This window comes from Bos indicus x Bos taurus, chromosome 7, assembly GCF_003369695.1.
Source record: "Bos indicus x Bos taurus breed Angus x Brahman F1 hybrid chromosome 7, Bos_hybrid_MaternalHap_v2.0, whole genome shotgun sequence".
NCBI lineage: Eukaryota > Metazoa > Chordata > Mammalia > Artiodactyla > Bovidae > Bos > Bos indicus x Bos taurus.
This window is the reverse complement of record NC_040082.1, coordinates 93,459,163-93,478,115: the sequence shown is the minus strand read 5'-3', so window position 1 is coordinate 93,478,115 and position 18,953 is coordinate 93,459,163. Positions and strand designations below refer to the sequence as shown.

General features: G+C 44.4%; 1 protein-coding gene across 18 annotated transcripts in view; it reads left to right on the top strand.

The window, feature by feature from the left end:
• The first annotated feature begins 5,259 nt into the window (after nucleotides 1-5,259).
• HNRNPM (heterogeneous nuclear ribonucleoprotein M) overlaps nucleotides 5,260-18,953 on the top strand; it is a 40,179-nt gene continuing 26,485 nt past the window's right edge. For 3 of the 18 annotated variants that reach the window (XM_027547505.1, XM_027547502.1, XM_027547501.1), the window contains exons 1-2: nucleotides 5,307-5,449; nucleotides 14,230-14,399. In XM_027547505.1, coding sequence (XP_027403306.1) covers nucleotides 5,337-5,449; nucleotides 14,230-14,399 — 283 coding nt within the window. In that variant the 5' untranslated portion in view covers nucleotides 5,307-5,336. Of the gene's footprint in view, nucleotides 5,450-14,229; nucleotides 14,400-18,953 lie in introns of all 18 variants that reach the window. The other 15 variants (XM_027547519.1, XM_027547504.1, XM_027547518.1 and 12 more) reach the window with 12 other exon arrangements.

The following is an 18,953-nucleotide window of genomic DNA, read 5'->3' as shown; positions in this document are numbered from 1 at the left end:
AGACCCTTCGCACTCACTAACGTAACATCCACACTTCTGGAGGGTCACCCCGAATGTGGCCCAGTTCTAAACCTCAGCAGACATCTGCCCTTTAACCCCCTCTACCATTATCAGCAGAAGGAATGGCTATTAACCCCATTTTACAGACAAGAAGACTGAGGCCTAGAACAAGGCAGCCTTTGTCTAAAGAAGTGGAATTCCTTAGAATTCCACTATAACAACTCCAGGAAGTGGAATTGGGGGTTGACCCTGGGGTCTGCATGGCCCCTGTGCTGGCCTCTGTGTTTCTCCTTGAGGAGGACCCAGGTAAAGAAGCTGAACATGGTCATTCTAACTACAGCACCTGCTTCCTGAGGAAACTTCTGAGCTTTTTACACTTGATAGTTCTTTGCTTCAGGCCACATTGAATACTCAGAGCACCCCCCTGAAAGTGGGTTCTGTGGGCGGTGGGGGGGGGGGGGTCCCTTATGAGTCCCATTTTGCAGATGGGCAAACTGAGGCTCAAAACCACCATAGGGTCCTTCACCTGAGTTTGCACATCCCCAGTGGGCCTAGCACAGCATCTGGCTATTCTGTTGTTTTGGGCACGAATATTGGAAAAGACCCTGATGCTGGGAAAGATTGAGGGCAGAAGAAGGGGGTAACAGAGGATGAGATTGTTGGCGTCACCGACTCGATGGACATGAGTTTGAGCAAACTCTGGGAGATAATGAAGGACAGGGAAGCCTGGCATGGTGCTGTTCATGGGGTCACAAACAGCTGGACATGACTGTGACTGAGCACGCATGCCCTAAAAGTAAAGTTCCCTCTGCCCCGGGGAGGCCAGCTGGGATGCAGGGGTGGAGCCTTGGAAGCTGGCACCTGAGAGGCATGTAGGAGGAGCAGCATGGCAGATGGGTTATGCATGGAGCCCTGTGACTGAGGGGCAGAGGGGTAGGAGAGAGGCAGTTAGAAAGATGAGCATCACGTGGAGGCATCTGCGGAAACAGGCTCACCCTCAGGCATTAACTGGCGTCATTTGGGGCCTTTCTTGCTTCTGTAGCGTCTCCCTCTACATAGGACTGGCACCCACCCCCTCAGGCCAGCTTTAGAATGTGGTGCCCTTTGGATGATGTAAAGAGGCCCCAGGGTATGCTATCGTGAAGAGAGAAAGCTGTTTCCCTTGCAAACCTCTTCCAATACTTTCCATGACATCAAAGAGAAAATTGTAGTTTGGTGCTAGGCTGTCTTTCATGACTCTTAACTCTAGCAAAGAGAGAGCAAGTCTTAGAGCCTTTGGCAGAGCCTACGACTGCATGTGTACTTTAATAGCATCATCTCTTGTTCTTTACAATAAGCTATTTATAGCAAGCTTTCAATATGGGCTGTGTGCTGTGCTGTGCTTAGTTGCTCAACTGTGCCCGATTCTTTGTGACCCCATGGACTGTAATCCACCAGGCACTTCTGTCCATGGGGATTCTCCAGGCGAGAATACTGGAGTGGGTTGCTACGCCCTCCTCCAGGAGATCTTCCCAACCCAGAGATCAAATTCAGGTCTTCCTCATATGGGCTGTGAGGTAAAGCAACATCTTTTTTTCTTTAAGCAACATTTTAAAACATCTTTTTTATCATTCTTGTTTTTTTTTTTTTTTGGCCAAGCTGTGAGGCTTGCAGGATCTTAGGCCCTTGATCAGGAATTGAACCCAGGCCCTGACAGTGAAAGCGCCGAGTCCTAACCACCAGACTTCCAGGGAATTCCTCAAACATCCTTCTTTTAAAGACAGTAAAGCATCAGTTACAGCAAAGTGTGAAAGAATTAATAGCCCAGGCGATGACAAAACCCAGGAACTTGGTCAGGGTGGGGTTACATCCACCAGCCTATAGTGGAGAGTTTGTCTTCTCCCTGGGTCTGGCTTGTGGCTGATCTCCAGTCACACCCACTTTGGGAGAAGGGATCAGAGGAGAAGTGGCTTCTTGTCCCCAGTGCTTTGTGTTCGAACTCCTCTCCATGATTCTGACAGATTGCTGTCACCTTCCTCTGCCATCTCTGAGCCCTGCTGGACAAGGGAATTCAGAGATTTGTGAGGCTTCCTCTGGTTCAAGGGCCACTCTGGTCAGAGAGGTCGAAGGGAGAAGACGTTAAACTGAGATAGATTCCAGTGGGGCCAGCAGAGAAGGGTTGGTATGCAGGGTGGATTTTAGTAGATCAGAGATTTCTGAGTGGGAGGGGCAAGGGTAAGGCGGTGAGGGGCCAAGATGAGAGGAGGAGGGGCTTGCAGATGGGGGAGAGAAAGGAATTCTGAGACAAGAAGTTTGAGAAGTGCTTGGGATTGGGACAATTGCACTCATCTCACACACACTAGCAAAGTAATGCTCAAAATTCTCCAAGCCAGGCTTCAACAGTACGTGAACTGAGAACTTCCAGATGTTTAAGCTGGATTTAGGAAAGGCAGAGGAACCAGAGATCAAATTGCCAACATCCGCTGGATCATAGAAAAAGCAAGAGAATTCCAGAAAAACATCTACTTCTGCTTTATTGACTATGCCAAAGCCTTTGTGTGGATCACAACAAACTGGAAAATTCTTAAAGAGATGGGTATACCTGCCTTACCTGCCTCCTGAGAAATCTATATGCAGGTCAAGACGCAACAGTTAGAACTGGACATGAAACAACAGACTGGTTCCAAATCAGGAAAGGAGCATGTCAAAGTTGTATATTGTCACCCTGCTTATTTAACTTATATGCAGAGTACATCATGTGAAAAGCCGGGCTGGATGAAGCAGAAGCTAGAATCAAGATTGCCGGGAGAAATATCAATAACCTCAGATACACAGATGACACTACCCTTATGGCAGAAAGCAAAGGAGAACTAAAGAGCCTCTTGATGAAAGTGAAACAGGAAAGTGAAAAAGTTGGCTTAAAACTTAGCTTAAAAACTAAAATCACAGCATCCGGACCCATCACTTCATGGCAAATACATGGGGAAACAATGGAATCAGTGACAGACTTTATTTTCTTGGGCTCCAAAATCATTGCAGATGGTGACTGCAGCCATAAAATTAAAAGACACTTGCTCCTTGGAAGAAAAGCTATGACCAACCTAGATAGCATATTAAAAAACAGAGACATTACTTTGCTGACAGAGATCTGTCTAGTCAAAGCTATGGTTTTTCTAGTAGTCATGTATGGATGTGAGAGTTGGGCTATAAAGAAAGCTGAGCACTGTAGAATTGATGCTTTTGAACTGTGGTGTTGGATAAGACTCTTGAGAGTCCCTTGGACTGCAAGGAGATCAAGCCAGTCAATCCAAAAGGAAATCAGTCCTGAATATTCATTGGAAGGACTGATGTTGAAGCTGAAACTCCAATACTTTGGCCACCTGATGTGAAGAAATGACTCCTTAGAAAAGTCTTGATGTTGGGAAAGATTGAAGGCAGGAAGAGAAGGGGATGACGGAAGATGAGATGGTTGGATGGTATCACCGACTCAATGGACATGAGTTTGAGCAAGCTCTGGGTGTTGGTGATGGACAGGGAAGCCTGGTGTGTTGCAGTCCATGGGATCACAAAGAGTCAGACATGACTGAATGACTGAACTGAACTGAACTGGGATTGGGAGCAGGAGAGGGTGGGGCCTAGCCTCCACCTCAACAGTGTGTGCTAAGTCGCTTCAGTCATGTCCAACTGTTTTCAAGTGCATGGACTGTAGCCTGCCTCTGTCCAAGGGATTCTCCAGGTAAGAATACTGGAGTGCGTTACCATTTCCTTCTCCAGGGTATCTTCCCGATGTAGGAATCGAACCTGGGTCTCTTACGTCTACCTGCATTGGCAGGTGGATTCTTTACCACTAGCTTTGCGACCCCATGGACTATACAGTTCATGGAATTCTCTGGGCCAGAATACTGGACTGGGTAGCCTATGCCTTCTCCAGCGGATCTTCCCGACCCAGGAATCGAACCAGGGCCTCCTGCATTGCAGACAGATTCTTTACCAATTGAGCTATCTGGGAAGCCCTACCTCCACCTAGGAAGCCCCAAAACCCCCATAGCAGAAAGAGTGAGTGGGGCTTAGCCTCTGCCTCATGCTGGGTTTACTGAATTTATTCTCTGGGCCTGCAGTTCTCAGCCAGGGTCAGAATCACCAGGCTGGATTAAGTATTTAATTTGGTGGAAGATGTAGCAAGTGAGAGAGTTTCCCAGAGGCTGATGAATGTAGTTATTCAGTGAGAGAGGGTAAAACGACAACAAGAACAAGAACAAACCAACAAAACTCTTTCCCTTTGTGAGTTTAGAGAGAGTTTGGGGGTCATATGGGAATGTCTGCAAGTTCCAGTGAAACATTTCAATGTACCAGAGACACCAGAGAGAGAGGTGGCTGCTGGGGAAGGGAGCCTGAGGCGTCTATGCTGGGGGCTCTGGACTCTTCCCAGGCCACTGTGGCTGCCCCAGAACACAGCCCTGTATCAACCCTGAAAACCCATCTGAGGACAGGGCCAAGCTCTCAGAGCAGAAGGACCCAGGGTCAGGCAGGAAGGAGTCCAATCGTTTCTTTCATCATGTGATTTCTATCAACAGGTTTGGCTTCTTGCTTGTGCACTCACTTAACAAACATTCATAAGCACAAAGGAAGTCTCCAGCTAGACATCCTGTTATTAGTTGATGGCTGTTTAGTGAGAGAGATTTGGGCCATGGGCTCTGCACTGAGTTCTCAGGCCGGATTGAGCCCAGGTATTCCTGGTGTAGGATGAGATAATTTCTTAACGAGACATTGTTAACATTTTGCACATTTGTCCTACTGCTTGGCCCTTCAGTGTCCTACCCTGGCCTGGCTAACTCCTTATAGCCTAGGAAACAGAACTTTAGCTGTCATTCTACCCCAGCTCGGATTACAGAAAGCTGGGAGTGACGAGGTCCAGGTGTGGCGGGTGGAGAGATGCCTCCCTCATTAGATCTGGCAGAGGATGAGATGGTTGGATGGGATCACCCACTCACGTGAGTTTGAGCAGACTCCGGGATAAAATGAAGGGCAGGGAAGTCTGGCATGCTGCAGTTCATGGAGTCGCAAAGAATCGGACAGGACTGAGCCATAATAACAACAATTACACCTGGAGAGAGGATACTGTATCCAGTAGGAGCGAAACAAGTTTGTTGTAAGAATGAATTAATAACAGCTGACGGTGCGTGCGTGCGCGCGGCGGGGGCGTGGCCCGGAGCAGGGGCGTGGCCCGGGCCGAGAGGGAAGGAGACCGGAGGCCGCCGCGGCGCGCGCAGGCGTTACTGGTCGCCCCGAGTCACGTGGGCACGCAGGCGCAGCGCCGCGCAGCCCTCTCGCTCACACAAAGCCCAGACGCGGAGAAAATGGCGGCAGGGGTCGAAGCGGCGGCCGAGGTGGCGGCGACGGAGCCCAAAATGGAGGAGGAGAGCGGCGCGCCTGGCGTGCCAAGCGGCAACGGAGCTCCGGGCCCGAAAGGGTGAGTATTTTACGGCTCCTTGTCCCAGGCTGGGCGCTTTCGCGGTGGCTGGCGGCGGCTCCGTTAGATCTGTTGGGGCCTCCTCCCGGCGCGGCCTCAGCTGGGCTTTCTTTCCCTTCAGAGTCTGCCGAGGGTGGAGGCGGCCCAGGCTGTGAGGGGTGAAGCCGGGCGGCCCTGTGAGCGCCTGTAGGACCGCTCTCTCCCAGGCATCGGGTCTCAGCTCCTCTGGTCTCTCCAGACCGGGTCCGACGCTGAGGCCTTAGGCCGGGCCTCTGCGCGCAAGGATAATGGCGCGCGGGCCCAGAGCCGACGAGACCCGGAGTCCGCGACCTGCTGGCCTGTCGGGTGACCTTGGTTGGGCGCGTGGCTTCCCGTCTCTTCGCCGTCGTCCGGGGTCTCAGTTTCCCGATCCGTTAAGTGGGGGATAGGGGAGGAAGTGCGCACGCAGGACCTCGCGCGCGGTCGGTCCCGGTAAACGGTAGCGGAGGCGGGTAGGTATCGGGAAGGACCGCGAGGACGGTCGGACTCCCCCTCCCCCTTCCGCCCCGGAGCGCGCGGTTCCCCTCCCCCCTCCCGGCCCCGCGGGAAGTGCCTCGATCGGAACTGCCCCTTGCCCCAAGCTCCGACCTGGAGTTAGTCCCTCAGCTCCTCCCCAGGTGCGCGGTAGGTGTATGTGGAGCGATCGGATCTGCTGCTCAGTGTTCATCTGTAGAAACAAAGTGTAAGAGGAAAGGAAGAAAAAGGGAAACATTTTCCGTGTTCTAGGGGAAGATTTTGCATCATTAGGCGGGTTCACCTATATCCAAACTCGGCCACCCTTTCGAGTCCTATTGGGGGCTCTGTCTCAGGTCCTCGGTTTTGAAAGTTTTCTTAAAGCGTTAAAGCATCGTCTTATGTTTCTGGTGAACCCCACTCATTCTGATTACAGTCGGCTGAGAGGTGCGGAAAGACGTTTTGCCTTCGCCCGCCAACTGTAGGGGGAGGTGAGGGGAAGGCTTGGGCACACTTTTGATTTCCCACATACATTTTTTTTAAAACCTGGTGAAATTTACAGTTTCAGCCATTTTTAGGTGGATGATTCCGTGGCATCGAGTGCATTCGCGGTTTTGTGCAGCATCACGAATATCCACGCTGAAAACTTTTTCCTCACTCTAAATAGAAACTGTAGCCATTAAGCAGTTAACTTAACCATTCACCTCTCCTGGATACCTGTGCTATGCGTTCTGTCTCCTATGGATTTACCTTCCCACCAATTTTTAATGTGTATAATTAGAGTTCATGGGGATTAAAAGTGAGTGTAGTTAAGAGTAGTTTGCTTATGAACACTCACTAAATACTAGCTATATTGTTAAAAACTCTCTCTCCTGAGGTGGGGAGGAGCCGAATACCGTGGTTACTGGTCCTTGGAAATCGAGAGAAAGGCATCCTAGAAGTATTCCCAACTCTTTTGTTATTGAAAACTCTGGAAAGGGACGTGTTCATTTAGACTTTTTTAAATAACTTGTTTAAGGGAGCCTGGTAGGATATTTGAGGACCATGTTTGGAGGCCTTTAAGATATACATTTATGTCCTTTTTTTTTTTTCTTTCAAAGCAGTTATCGCAGGATGGAGTGCTGCTAGAATCGTGCTAGGTGAGAAGTTATTAGTTACAGATTATAGCATCTGGGGTACATTTTCCAAATTTCCCATTTTCCACAGTCCATTTCCAAATAGTCATTTTGTGACTGATTCATTTGACAAACATAAAACAGGGCCTTCAGAAAGAATCTGAAGGTTTCAGAAATTTAAAAAAGTCTTTGTTGGGAGAACCTCAGTCTGAGACTCTTGAAATAGAGAATATTTTAGGCAGTTAGGAACACTTAGATTTATTTTGTAGGGCCATTGGAAAAGTTTGTATTTTGGGTGTTTTTGTGTGTGTGTGTGTGTTTTGCCTCGGGAAGCCTTTAAAGCAGAGCTCTTTAGAAAACAGTCTTCCTGCTCATAGGGAGGGACCAATGGATATTTTTGTAGTAAAGTTGATATAAGTAAAAGGAGTTAACGGGTGGGGAGCTTGGAGGAACTCCCCTCCCTCAATCCTAGGCTGTTGGGGGCGACCAGGTGTTCCCCTAGGAGGAGGAGGATGAAAGGTGATCATTGGAGAGAAGCAGAGAGGAGTTTTCAAAGATTTTGACATGTTTGATATATATTTATAAAGAACTTCATTTTCCTTTTACTTTCTTTATAAAGAACTGAAACTGCTGGAGCACTGAAGGCCAGCTGGTGGGCAGTGAATTCCAGACTAGGGAGTTCAGATTTTTATCTTGAGAGCTTTTTTGTGATTTTGTGAAAGTCGCTCAGTCGTGTCCGACTCTTGGCCACCCCATACAGTCCATGAAATTCTCTAGGCCAGAATACTGGAGTGGGGAGCCTTTCCCTTCTCCAGGGGATCTTTCAAACCCAGGTTTCCCGCATTGCAAATGGTTTCTTTACCAGCTGAGCCACTTTTGCGGGATGGGAAATAAGTGAGACTGGATTCTTCTCACCTTTGTCTCCACCAGGAGTGGAGTGTGCTGAAAGCTGAAAAGGCACTGAGACAGCAAGCTTCATGAGGACCATGAAAAGCACAGCCCGTTTTGCAATTCCTTTTCTCTCCCAGCTGTAAGCCGACTGTTTTTTTTTTTTTTTTTTTTATATTGATGAGAAATGCATTCCATCTAAGGACAGTCAAGATTCAGAGTTAGAGTGTATTGGGGGTAAAAATGTTCATTTTAGAGGGACACATAGGCTTAGGGGTTTTTTTTTTTTTTATTGTTTAAAAATAGAGGTTACACTATACATTTAAAATCAGTGACTTAACCTACTCCACTTCCAGATTAACCTGTGGCCGAATCTGAAAGGTGAGAGATGGGCTATTTTAAAAATAAAAATTTGTATTTAGTGTAAATTTCTGGGGATGCAAGGTTAGTGTTAAGACTGTTTTACAGTCAAGAAAAGGTTTTTTTTTTTTCAATTGAGAAAATTCAGGTTAAAGAAATTGACGCTAAGAATCTGGGGGAGGCCATCTTGACTTCAAGGCTTTTGCTGTTTCCACAGCAAACCTCTCAGTAAACAGACGTTTTAAGTGTTTTTTTTTTTTCTTTTTTAATTTTTAACCAGATTCTTTGTGCTTTTTGCGGTAACTTGAGTGTTTGCTGCACTTTAAGAAGTGCTTGTATGCTTGATAATCTTGAGACATATTTGATGGTGAGCTCAGGATTAGAATGGGGCTCTGGATTGTTGGAATGCATGCTGCTAGCTCTTTGCTTTTTTGATTTTATTCAAGGCTAGGCTGGGGGATACTAGTCTGCAAAGATTAGGTTGCTTGTTTCATTTGGGATTTCTCAGATAGACTCCTCCATTACCGTGTTTTGCAGTGAGGTTAAATTTGAATTACCGTTTTGGTAGTCTGTGATGAGTACAGTGGAGGTTTCCCTGGTGGTTCAGTGGTAAAGAATCTGCCTGCAATACAGGAGACAGGAGTTCGATCTCTGGGTCGAGAAGATCCCTAGGGAAGGAAACAGCAACCCACTCCAGTATTCTTGCCTAGGAAATCCCCTGGACAGAGGAGACTGGTGGGCTACAGTCCTTGGGGTCACAAAGAGTCAGTCCTTGGGGTCACAAAGAGTCAGAGACTACACAAAGTCAAACACGGCGCTAAACAGCAAGTACAGTGTTTAGGTTTCCTTAGCCACGGCCCCAGTGGGCTTAAAGTCTAATCAGTATGTGCAGTGGTAGAATGCAAGGAGTGAATCATTCTCCAGAAAGTTTTTGGTACAAAAATACGTCATCGTCACAGTTAGTGTGCCAGCTTCTCCTTTAAACTTGTGAGTGTGGATAGTAACCTCCTTTTGCAGATTAAGGAACTGAGGCCTGGCAAAGAGCTGGTAACATTGGGGTTCAGACTTTGATGACCCTACCTCTTAGTCACATGTGGTACTACCCTCTTAGATAACTGCGCTGAACATTTATCAAGCTGCTTTTTGTTAGGCTGCTTGTTGATTCTCACAACACCCCTGTGAGCTGTGTGGATACAGGTTATGCTGGTTTTGCTGGTAAAGACCCATAGAGGTAAAGAACTGGACTCACGTGGGTAGTTAAGTGGTAGACCTGGAGCTAGAATGGTGCTCTCTACATGTTCAATACATTAGTGGAGTTCAGGATTGAAAGGATTTTTGTGAAGACTCATTCTATATAAGGGATAGTTCTGAAGGGAATATGGAGGTTGAGGGGGGTCTTTTCCCTCAAGAGATGTGGTGAGGATTTCAAGATATTGTAGTTGCTGTTTCAAACTACACTCCTGATTGAAAAACTCCAGGAGTTATGAGAGCATTATACATGGGAATGCTGTGGAAGCGTAAGAGAGGGTAGGGATTTACTGTTTTACTTAGTGAATGTAGCAGCTCTTTGTGGACTAGGCACTCAGTATTTTGTTTTTTTTTAGTTGTGATCTTTATGTAAAGTATAATTCTAGTACGGTGGAGCAGTGACATGGTAAGTTACCAGTCTTCAAAGAGTATAATCAGGAAAACAGTTCCAAAACCATATTAATCATAATTAATCTTACTTGACTGACTCAGAAGCTTCTTAAGGTATTTTGGACTTATCTTTATCGATGTATTAGGAATTAGGTTATAGACTGTCAGGAAAAGTTTTTAACATACTGGGTCTATTTAGAACTTCAGATAGATAATTGGGTACCAGAATCAAATAGGGTGTTTATTGACAATTGGAAGCAAGTTAGCAAGGAGACTATCGGTAAGACATTTATTTAGCTGGTTTAGGTAGCTTCAGTTTCTTTGAAAGATTGCAAATTTGTTAGCTTTATATAGCAGTTACAGGTCAAGTTATGTTGGAGTAAGATTTGGAATTTGAGAAATCAGCAGAAACTTTAAGAAATGTGTAATTGGCACAACAAACTGCACAGGTTGGAAGTGTGTGATTTGATATCATCACTGAATGAAAATAATACAGTTATAACCTGTAGAAGTTTTTGCTGCCCCTTGGTAATCCTGAGTCCTCCTTTCCCCCACCTCCAGGCAACTATTAGTTTGTTCTCCACATCAGTATGTATCAGTGCTTCTCATTGGGAGATTTCTTTCCCTTCAGGAGACATTTGAAAGTGTCTTGGGGATTTTTTTTTCCCCCTTATCTTCATCTTCAGATCTGAGGAATGGGGCTGCTTCTGGCCTCCCTTGGGAAGAGATCAGGGATCCTGCAGCACATAGGGCAGGCTCAAACAACAAAAGAATTTTCTGGCCCAAAATGTTCATACTGTTGAGGCTGAGAGAACCTGCTGTAAATTAGTTTGCCAGATTACATTTTCTCACACAGTTTTACATGGTGAAGTCATACTATATGTACGCTTCTTCTGTCTGGTATCTTTGAGTGTAATTATTTTGAGGTTCATCCATGTTGTGTGTAATTCATTACTTACTGTTGAATAGTATTTCAGTGTATGAATACAGTTTGTTGATTCATTCACCTGTTAGTGGTGAATTTAGTTGCTAAGTGGTGTTCAACTCTTGTGACCCCATGGACTGTACAGCCTGCCAGGCTCATCTGTCCATGGGATTTCCCAGACAACAATACTGGAGTGGGTAGCAGTTCCCTTTAGGGTATCCTCCCAACCCAGGGTTTGACCTGGATCTCCTACATTGCAGGCACATTTTTTATATAGTGAGCCACCAGGGAAGCTTGATCTCTGCCTGTTTGTAGGTAGACATTTAGATTTCCAGTTTTTGGGAAACTGGAATAAATAATGTTGTTACGAGCATTCAGGTATAAGTTTTTGCATGGATATGTTAATTTTCTTCTGGGTATCTAGTTGTGCATAACATGGTAGGTGTATTTTAACATTTTGAATTTATAATCTCATAAATTTGGGGTATTTAGGATAAAACAGTTTTTCGTCAGTGTAGCTAAATGATAATCTACCTGTAAAAATGTATTTCTAAAAGGTGTTTACAGTTGTGTTACATGTATTTTAGGCCTAGAAGAATATTCCCCTAATTCTGTCTAGAAGATAAATGAGAAAATTGAACATTTTTTAAAAATGGGATTTTGTTCAGTTATATCATCTGTACTTGAATATGTGTCATGTGAGGTTTTTTTGAGGATGGTTCTCTACTATTCTGTAAAGAATAGAGTTGATAATGATTATTAGATTTATGAAAAGGTCAATTTTTTAAGAAACTGCAAGTGATGAGATAGTTCACCTGTTTTACTTAGGAGGAAACTTCTCAGAGAGAGGAAATGATTAGCTGGAGAAGGATTTGGGTATAGTGGTGCTGTGGGCATACTTTGGGCATAACCCACATGAGCTGCCTTCTGGATGGCGAGCCCTGTGGTGTGGATTAACCCCAAACCAAATCCCCATCTTCTGTGGTTAGATTGGGCAGTTTATTCTTAGCAGTAATGCTGCACGGCAGAATTTGGCCTAGACACTTTGTTAACCTTTGTCTTGTAATGAGTTATTTATACATTTTGTAATTTATAAGGTGAGTTGAGCAGTCTGTTAAAACACAGGCTGAAACTGTAACTGTGTCATGGACCCTGTGTCAGAATAATGTTTTTTAATGTTGCTGATGGAATATTTCGGCTTCAAAAGAAGCCAATTCTGTTACAATGTTTTTCTACCCATAGACCCTCTGTAGTTAGGCCCATGAAATGAAAATTGATCTCCATTTTATTAATTGTAATACTTGTCCTTCTCATCTGCTGAGGGTAAGACGCATGGACGCGTGCTGTTTGGCAGCCCTGGTGCTGGGCTTTCCTGTGGAGTAGACAGGTGGACTGTGTTTATGGTGTGCAGTCAGCCTAAGGAGAGTCTGTCATGAGCCTGGGTAGACAGAGTAAAGATTTCTAGGAATCCAGGGATTGTGTGACCCTATCCCTTTCTGTCATCTGCCAGCCCTTGTGAAGGAGGTCTGTTGATTGCATGTTGATATTGGTATCAATCAGATCATGGAGGAAGTTGCTTTCCTTAACATTTGGCACACTTGTATTTGGCTGTGAGGGACCAGTTTTTAAAAAAATACCTTGGGGACTAAAATAAGTTGCTAACTTTAATTTTTCCAGGTACACTGAAAGAAAGTCCTCCAGCTGCCATTCCCCACTGCAGGGAAGACATATCCTAGAATAAAGATCAACTCTTACTTTAAAAAAGGTGGTCTTGTAAATCATCAATACCATAGTCTTGATTTTTTTGTTTTCTTTGCCTTTTTGTCATGGATCACAAAGTCTCTGCTGGAATCTGTAGTTGTGGGAGTCCCTCAGTTCTCACTGGTAGAAAAGCAGAGGGCTTGGGAAGCAGACAGTGCTGGACTTGATGCACAAGAGGACTTCTGTGGCTGCTGGCTCCCTACTTGTTCCTGGTCAGCTCTCACTGGTGTCCGCCTGTGATCACGGGGGCTCAGGGAGCAGTCTTGCTCAGCCGGCCCAGCCTTGCCCTGGCTGTGCACACACTCTGGCCAGTTCCTGGGCTTTGGCCCGGGCTTCCAGCCTGTCTGGTTCTGTCCTTTGGGAGCCTGCATTTTTTGTGAACCTTTTTCCTGCTCACTCTAAGCCACATTTGTACCTGTAGGGTTTAGAAATGCTACTCCGTGGAAGCACCTAACACACAAAGGTAGAGAGTATTGCAGGAAAGTCCACGCAAAAAAAAAAAAAAAAAAAAATCCACCCTTCTCTACTAAAGAATTGTTAGCCTGCTTTTTACCTACCAGAGTTGCTTGACTTCAGTTTCCCTAGCCTCAAAGTAATGGAGTTGAGTAGAGAAAGGTTTCTTTCCCTTTAAAAAAACTTAAAAAAAAATTGTGGTAAGATGTATGTAAATTTCACCATCTTAAAATGATTATATGTACAATTTAATGGCATTAGGTACAGTGTTGTACCTATTCACTCACCATTTCCAGAACTTTTTTTTTTTTAATCATCCCAAACAAACTCTGTAGCCATTAAACAGTAACTCACCATTCCCATCTCTCCCCAGTCCTGGGTAACTTTACCTCTCCTTTTTTTCTCTATGCCTGACTTATTTCACTTAGCATAATGTTTTCAAAGTTCATCTCTTTTGCAACATGTATCAGCACTTCATTCCTTTTTTTTTTTTTTAATGACTGAGTAATATTTCATTGCCTGGATCTACCACATTTTGTTTATTCCGTTCATCTTTTGGTGTATGCTTGGGTTGTTTTCACCTTTTGCTACTGTGAATAATAACTGCCTAGGAGTGGAATTGCTCGGTCCTGTGGTAATTATGTTTTAACTTTTTGAGTAATTGCCAAACTGTTTTGTAGTAACTGCACCATTTTACGTTTCCACTTAAAAAATTTTTTTTGCCCCCACAATGAAAATTACTTATTTGTAGGGCTGAAGTTTGTTGGGCCTACGTGTACCACCTCTTTGGGGTTCCATGAAGTCTTATAAATCTTCCCTTCTGTTTTCCTGTTACTGTCTTAGAATTAAAGCACCTCAGGTAGGGAGATGGCCTCCGCACCCCCCACATATGTTAGAGCCCCACAGGAGTGTGTGAAGCCCTAGGAAAGCACATTTGTCTTGGAAATGGTTTTTTTGATAGGTGGATTTTCAGGAGTGTACTACTGCAGTTTTCTGCTCTATGGACCACTTCAGTTTGAGTGACTCAATATTCTTGTGTTATATGTAACTTTGCCTGAGATAATCAGGATAATTTGCCTGGAAAATCAAATATTGTCTTTTGGGTTGTGCTAACTTGTGAATGTTTTTTTCTCCTCTTTTGAATTCAGTGAAGGAGAACGACCTGCTCAGAATGAGAAGAGGAAGGAGAAAAACATAAAAAGAGGAGGCAATCGCTTTGAGCCATATGCCAATCCAACTAAAAGATACAGAGCCTTCATTACAAACATACCTTTTGATGTGAAATGGCAGTCACTTAAAGACCTGGTTAAAGAAAAAGGTAATGGTACTGGTGGTTGAGTAGGGTCAGAAGGTTGGTGTGTCATCTTCTCTGTGCCTAATTCCTTGGTTATTTTTTGTCAGTGGAAGCTGTTCTGAGTAGAGCATGTGTTCTCTCCAGGCTTGAGAGCTAAGCCCCGTCCCCATCCACCCTACCTTTTTTCCTTTTTTTTGTGGTCATGCACTTGTGTGTCAGATGGGGGCATTTGTATGATCCCTTGGCCTATGAATGATTTCACTGGCTTAGTATGGTTAACAGGGCTTCGATTAAACTTGAGGGGAGCCTCTTTGTTAGGGAATTAAGGAAACTTTTTGAATTCTTCCTATTAGGTGGGAGAAATTTTTTTCTTTTCCCTTTTTGTTTTAAAATTCTGGCGGGAAGGTAGTACTTTGTCTAAATTTTGCGGATGTCTTCCTGGGATCAAAATTTGGTGGCTGGAACGTGTGCTGCTCAGATTCTAAATTATAAATCCATGCCCTGGGGAGGAAAACACAGATTCGATCGGCAGTTGGGTAGCTGAAAGTAAAGCATCCGCTGTGTAATTTGGTGCCTTCAGGCACCCACCAGTCCCAACCCTGGTGTCCAGAGTCTGGTTGAGGCAGAGGAAGGAACGGAAGCCCTGCTGCCACCAGGAGGCCCTGGGCGGTTGGCTGCCCCCGTGTCCTCTGTCTCTGCCTCCTGTGCACACCGTGTGTGTCCTCCTCCTCGTCACACTCTTGTTCTGCTGCGTTTGTCGTCTTTTCCTGATTCTGGGCCCTGCTGGTGGCACACAGGGCTAAAGAGATTGCTCAGCCCTGGTTTAGATGAAACTTGATAGAGAACCATTTGTCTAAAGGCCTGGAGGTCTCCCCTCACTCTTACCCCATGGGAAACCTAGAATCAAATAATTCTTAACCGGAGTCTTTTTGAAGGACTGAAAGGTACTGGTTTTTCTGGAGCATTCATAATGTAAAGAGATTTGAGCTTGATTTGTCAAATGATTAACATCTCAGTGACAGACAGATGCCACTTGGATAGGCCATTTTGGTATGTGTACTGGTGCTCCCAGCATTGGGTTTTGAAATTATGAACGGCCCACTGCCATCATGGTCCCATCATTTAATTCAACCACAACATGCCAGAAGCATTAGGCACTGTGAACCTCTCTGTACAGTCATGTAGGCTGCTCCCATGTAGTATTTCTCCAGGTAACATGGATGGAAAAACGTTCTGGTGTGAGGTTTGTTTTCCTGCCTTGATCAGCCAAATCATTCCTGCCAGTGCTCCTAGGGCACGAGTGAAGTTTCTTTTTGTCTGAAGGGCGTGTCACGAGGCATCCCAGATGCAGTGTTCTTGGTTTTTGGGACTGCTGCTTCAATAAAGCTTAGAATTTCTGTACAGCACAGTTGGGTCTCATTCGAATTAGTTTTTGGAATAACCTCCAAATTTGTGTTCTCGCGATTTGGTTGAACCGCTGAATGGATACATCCATTGATAATAAGGTATAGTAGTTCCAAGAACCAGGAATGTGGCTTTGAAAATGCAATTGTTAGAACTTTGTAAGAGATTGCAGGCCAAATTATTTTCCATTTTTAGGAGTGTGTGAACCAGTTTTGGGACATGATGGATAAAGTAGGTGACATTTTTACTGCTTTACCATTCAGTAATTCAGTTTTGGGAGCCTTAAAGCTGGTAGCAGCAGCAGCAGCCATGACGTTTCTGGATGTAGAAGCAGTTCACCTCAACTTCCTATTTGCACTGTATTAAGTGTGGAGCCAGCCTGGTGGTTTATTCGGATACTTCCAAACTGGTTCTCATATTCCCCTGGCATACTGCTATGAATGCCCTGGCTCAGCCCTTTCAGTGTATTTTTGGTGGTGTAATTTAGAATTACAGGTGTGCAGTAAATCAGTTATTTTTAATAAACCTTAAAATGTTCTTGTTTAGCGCTCCCCTGTACAGGTTAAATTAATTACCTTTCTGTTTAATTAAGTTTTAGCAGTATTGGATTGTGGATAAAGGGATTCATAAGAGAAAGGTAATCTTTTCATGGTAAATCTTATATTCAGTATGTGAAGTCAAAAGAAAATTACTGTTTATGTAAGTACAAATGTTCTTATTTTCATTTTGAGGTTTTTAAAACTTTTAATTCATGTCTTGGTAAACAAAAATATGTTTCAATGATTACTTGAAATCTGAAATATATTCTTAAAATCTGTCGCAATGTTTTAAGGTTTTAGAAGACTTGTTATTGCACAGGGGAGAAAAAAGTTGGGGATAGAGGCTCTTACAGTCTAAAAGTATTATTCTCAGGACAGTCTCTGAAGTGGGCAAACCACAATAATGGGCTGTTGTGATCCAACCACTCTTTATCAGTCTATATTTTAAGGTCTGTTCCTGATGAAATCATACCCCTGTTGTTTTCAGAAAACTAGTGAGATGGCTAGAATTAGTTGTCCTCGGCTTAGAGATGTGAAAAGTGCTCTGTCATTGCAGCACTACCTATAATATGTAATAGCTGCATCTCAGAACTCAGTAGCTTTGAGATGGCAAGACAGGAGCTTTTTTCTAAGGATGATCATGCATCATGTACCCCTCCCTAATTCCTGCTCCTTGGACACCAGGTATATCTTCTCTGTTAGCTTTTAACAGCCTTCTCATCATGTACCCCTCCCTAATTCCTGCTCCTTGGACACCAGGTATATCTTCTCTGTTTGTTAGCTTTTAACAGCCTTCTCATCATGTACTCCTCCCTAATTCCTGCTCCTTGGACACCAGGTGTATCTTCTCTGTTAGCTTTTAATAGTATTCTCGGAGCACCTGTTAGTAATGCATGTCTTATGTGAACAGGCCGCTGGTGCCTTTTCCCCTGGATGGGATCACAAAGCTTGTTTGGTGGCAGTGTCATGCAGTCAGCATTGCTGGTTTTAAAGAGAAGAGGTATGAGAGCTTTGTTTCCTTCTGTGCCAGGCTGCTTCCGCTGCCCCCTCTTGCATCATAAACCATTCAGGGAGAGATGGATTAAACAGCCCACAGAACTGAACTCACCCTTCCTTGAGCTTCCCTGTTCCTGCTCTGAATGTCCTGAAGGCGCAGAGAGGTTTTTTGTTGGCTCAAGAAGATCTACATTGTGTATCTAGGAGCAGAACTTTATTTTCAATTTAAGTAAAAGTCCCTACCCAGTCTGTTTGGCTCCTCGTGTTTTCCTTTGTCCCTGTGATCATGCTTATTTTTAATGGAGATATTATGTGGAACATATGACTCCATGAACACTGAAGAGTGGATTGAAACAAAAACTGAAATCCAATGTAAGATAAATTTGAATTGGAGACTGCCAGACTAGGTTTGCAAGTGACTGAACAGTCTCACAACTGCCTGGTTTTCATCACTTGACAAATACTGGTAGACACGAACATCTCAAGAGTGTTTGACTGTAAGGTCTGGGTGAAAAATTAAGACTTCTGTGAGCAAAGGGTGATTGATTGATTTTGGGAATTGTAAACTTGAAGGGTGTTATGCACCGTTTTAGAGAAGTCCTGTGTGCCCAAGGAAAGCTCATAGTTGAGCTGTTCTCCAGCAGCCTGGAGGTGGGGCCGCTGCACCCTGGCAGGACTGAGCTGGAGCGCAGTGTGAGGAAGACAGAAGGCCAGCGGTACAGCTTACTCTCAGTCAATCTCAAGGGTAGCAGCAGTCAGTTTAACTTGTGTAAGCAAGGATTTCTTAAGCACTTAATCCTTCTGTTTTTATTGAATGCGTCACTTTAAGTAAATTTCAAATTCCAGCTGACAGAAAACTGAGGCCCAGAGGGCAAGTATAGTCCAATAGTAAGTCTGTTGGCTCTCAATGATAATCTACATTGTGAGTCTGCAGAGCAGAACTTTATTTTCAATTTAAGTAAAAATCCCTTGGTAAAAATACCAAGTCTGTGACTCCTTTATGATTTCCTCTGTTGGATATTCAGCCTGCGTTTTGGAAAGGTCTGTTGCTGCTGCAGCATTCATATTTGTGGGTACGTGGATCGAACCTTAACAGTACAGCCTGCCTGTCTTGTTGGGTTTCGGTCAAGTTAGAGAGGCAGTGTTCTGCGGTGTGGAATTAGCAGCAAGAATGTGCTTAATCATTTTTTCTAACTTGTCCATGAATTGAATATTCATTGTATCGGATAATGTTTTTTGTTATGTGTCAAGTTAGCTGTATAGCAAAGAAACATGCTTTCCAAGTTAAAATACGCATTTTTCCCCGTGCACCCCTCCATTAGAGTGGCTCCCTGAGCATTGGCTGAGTGACAATGTTTGATAACATGGTTTTGAGCTCTTCCCCCACCCCCTTTATTCCTTTCACTTACGAGTTTTCTTCAGTGAAGCTTTAGCCCCTGTACTTTGATACAAAGATGCGCAGGAGTGTTAGAGCAGAGTAGCTCCAAGGGACTACCTGAGTTCTTTGGGAGTTGCTCATTTTCTTATCCTCATCATGTTTTATTCTTGAGGTAATATTTTGAATAATCCACCTAAATGTTGGTTAACAGTGAGTTCTTGGAGCATTTTAAAATAAAGGTAGGTAATAACATTTGGCATT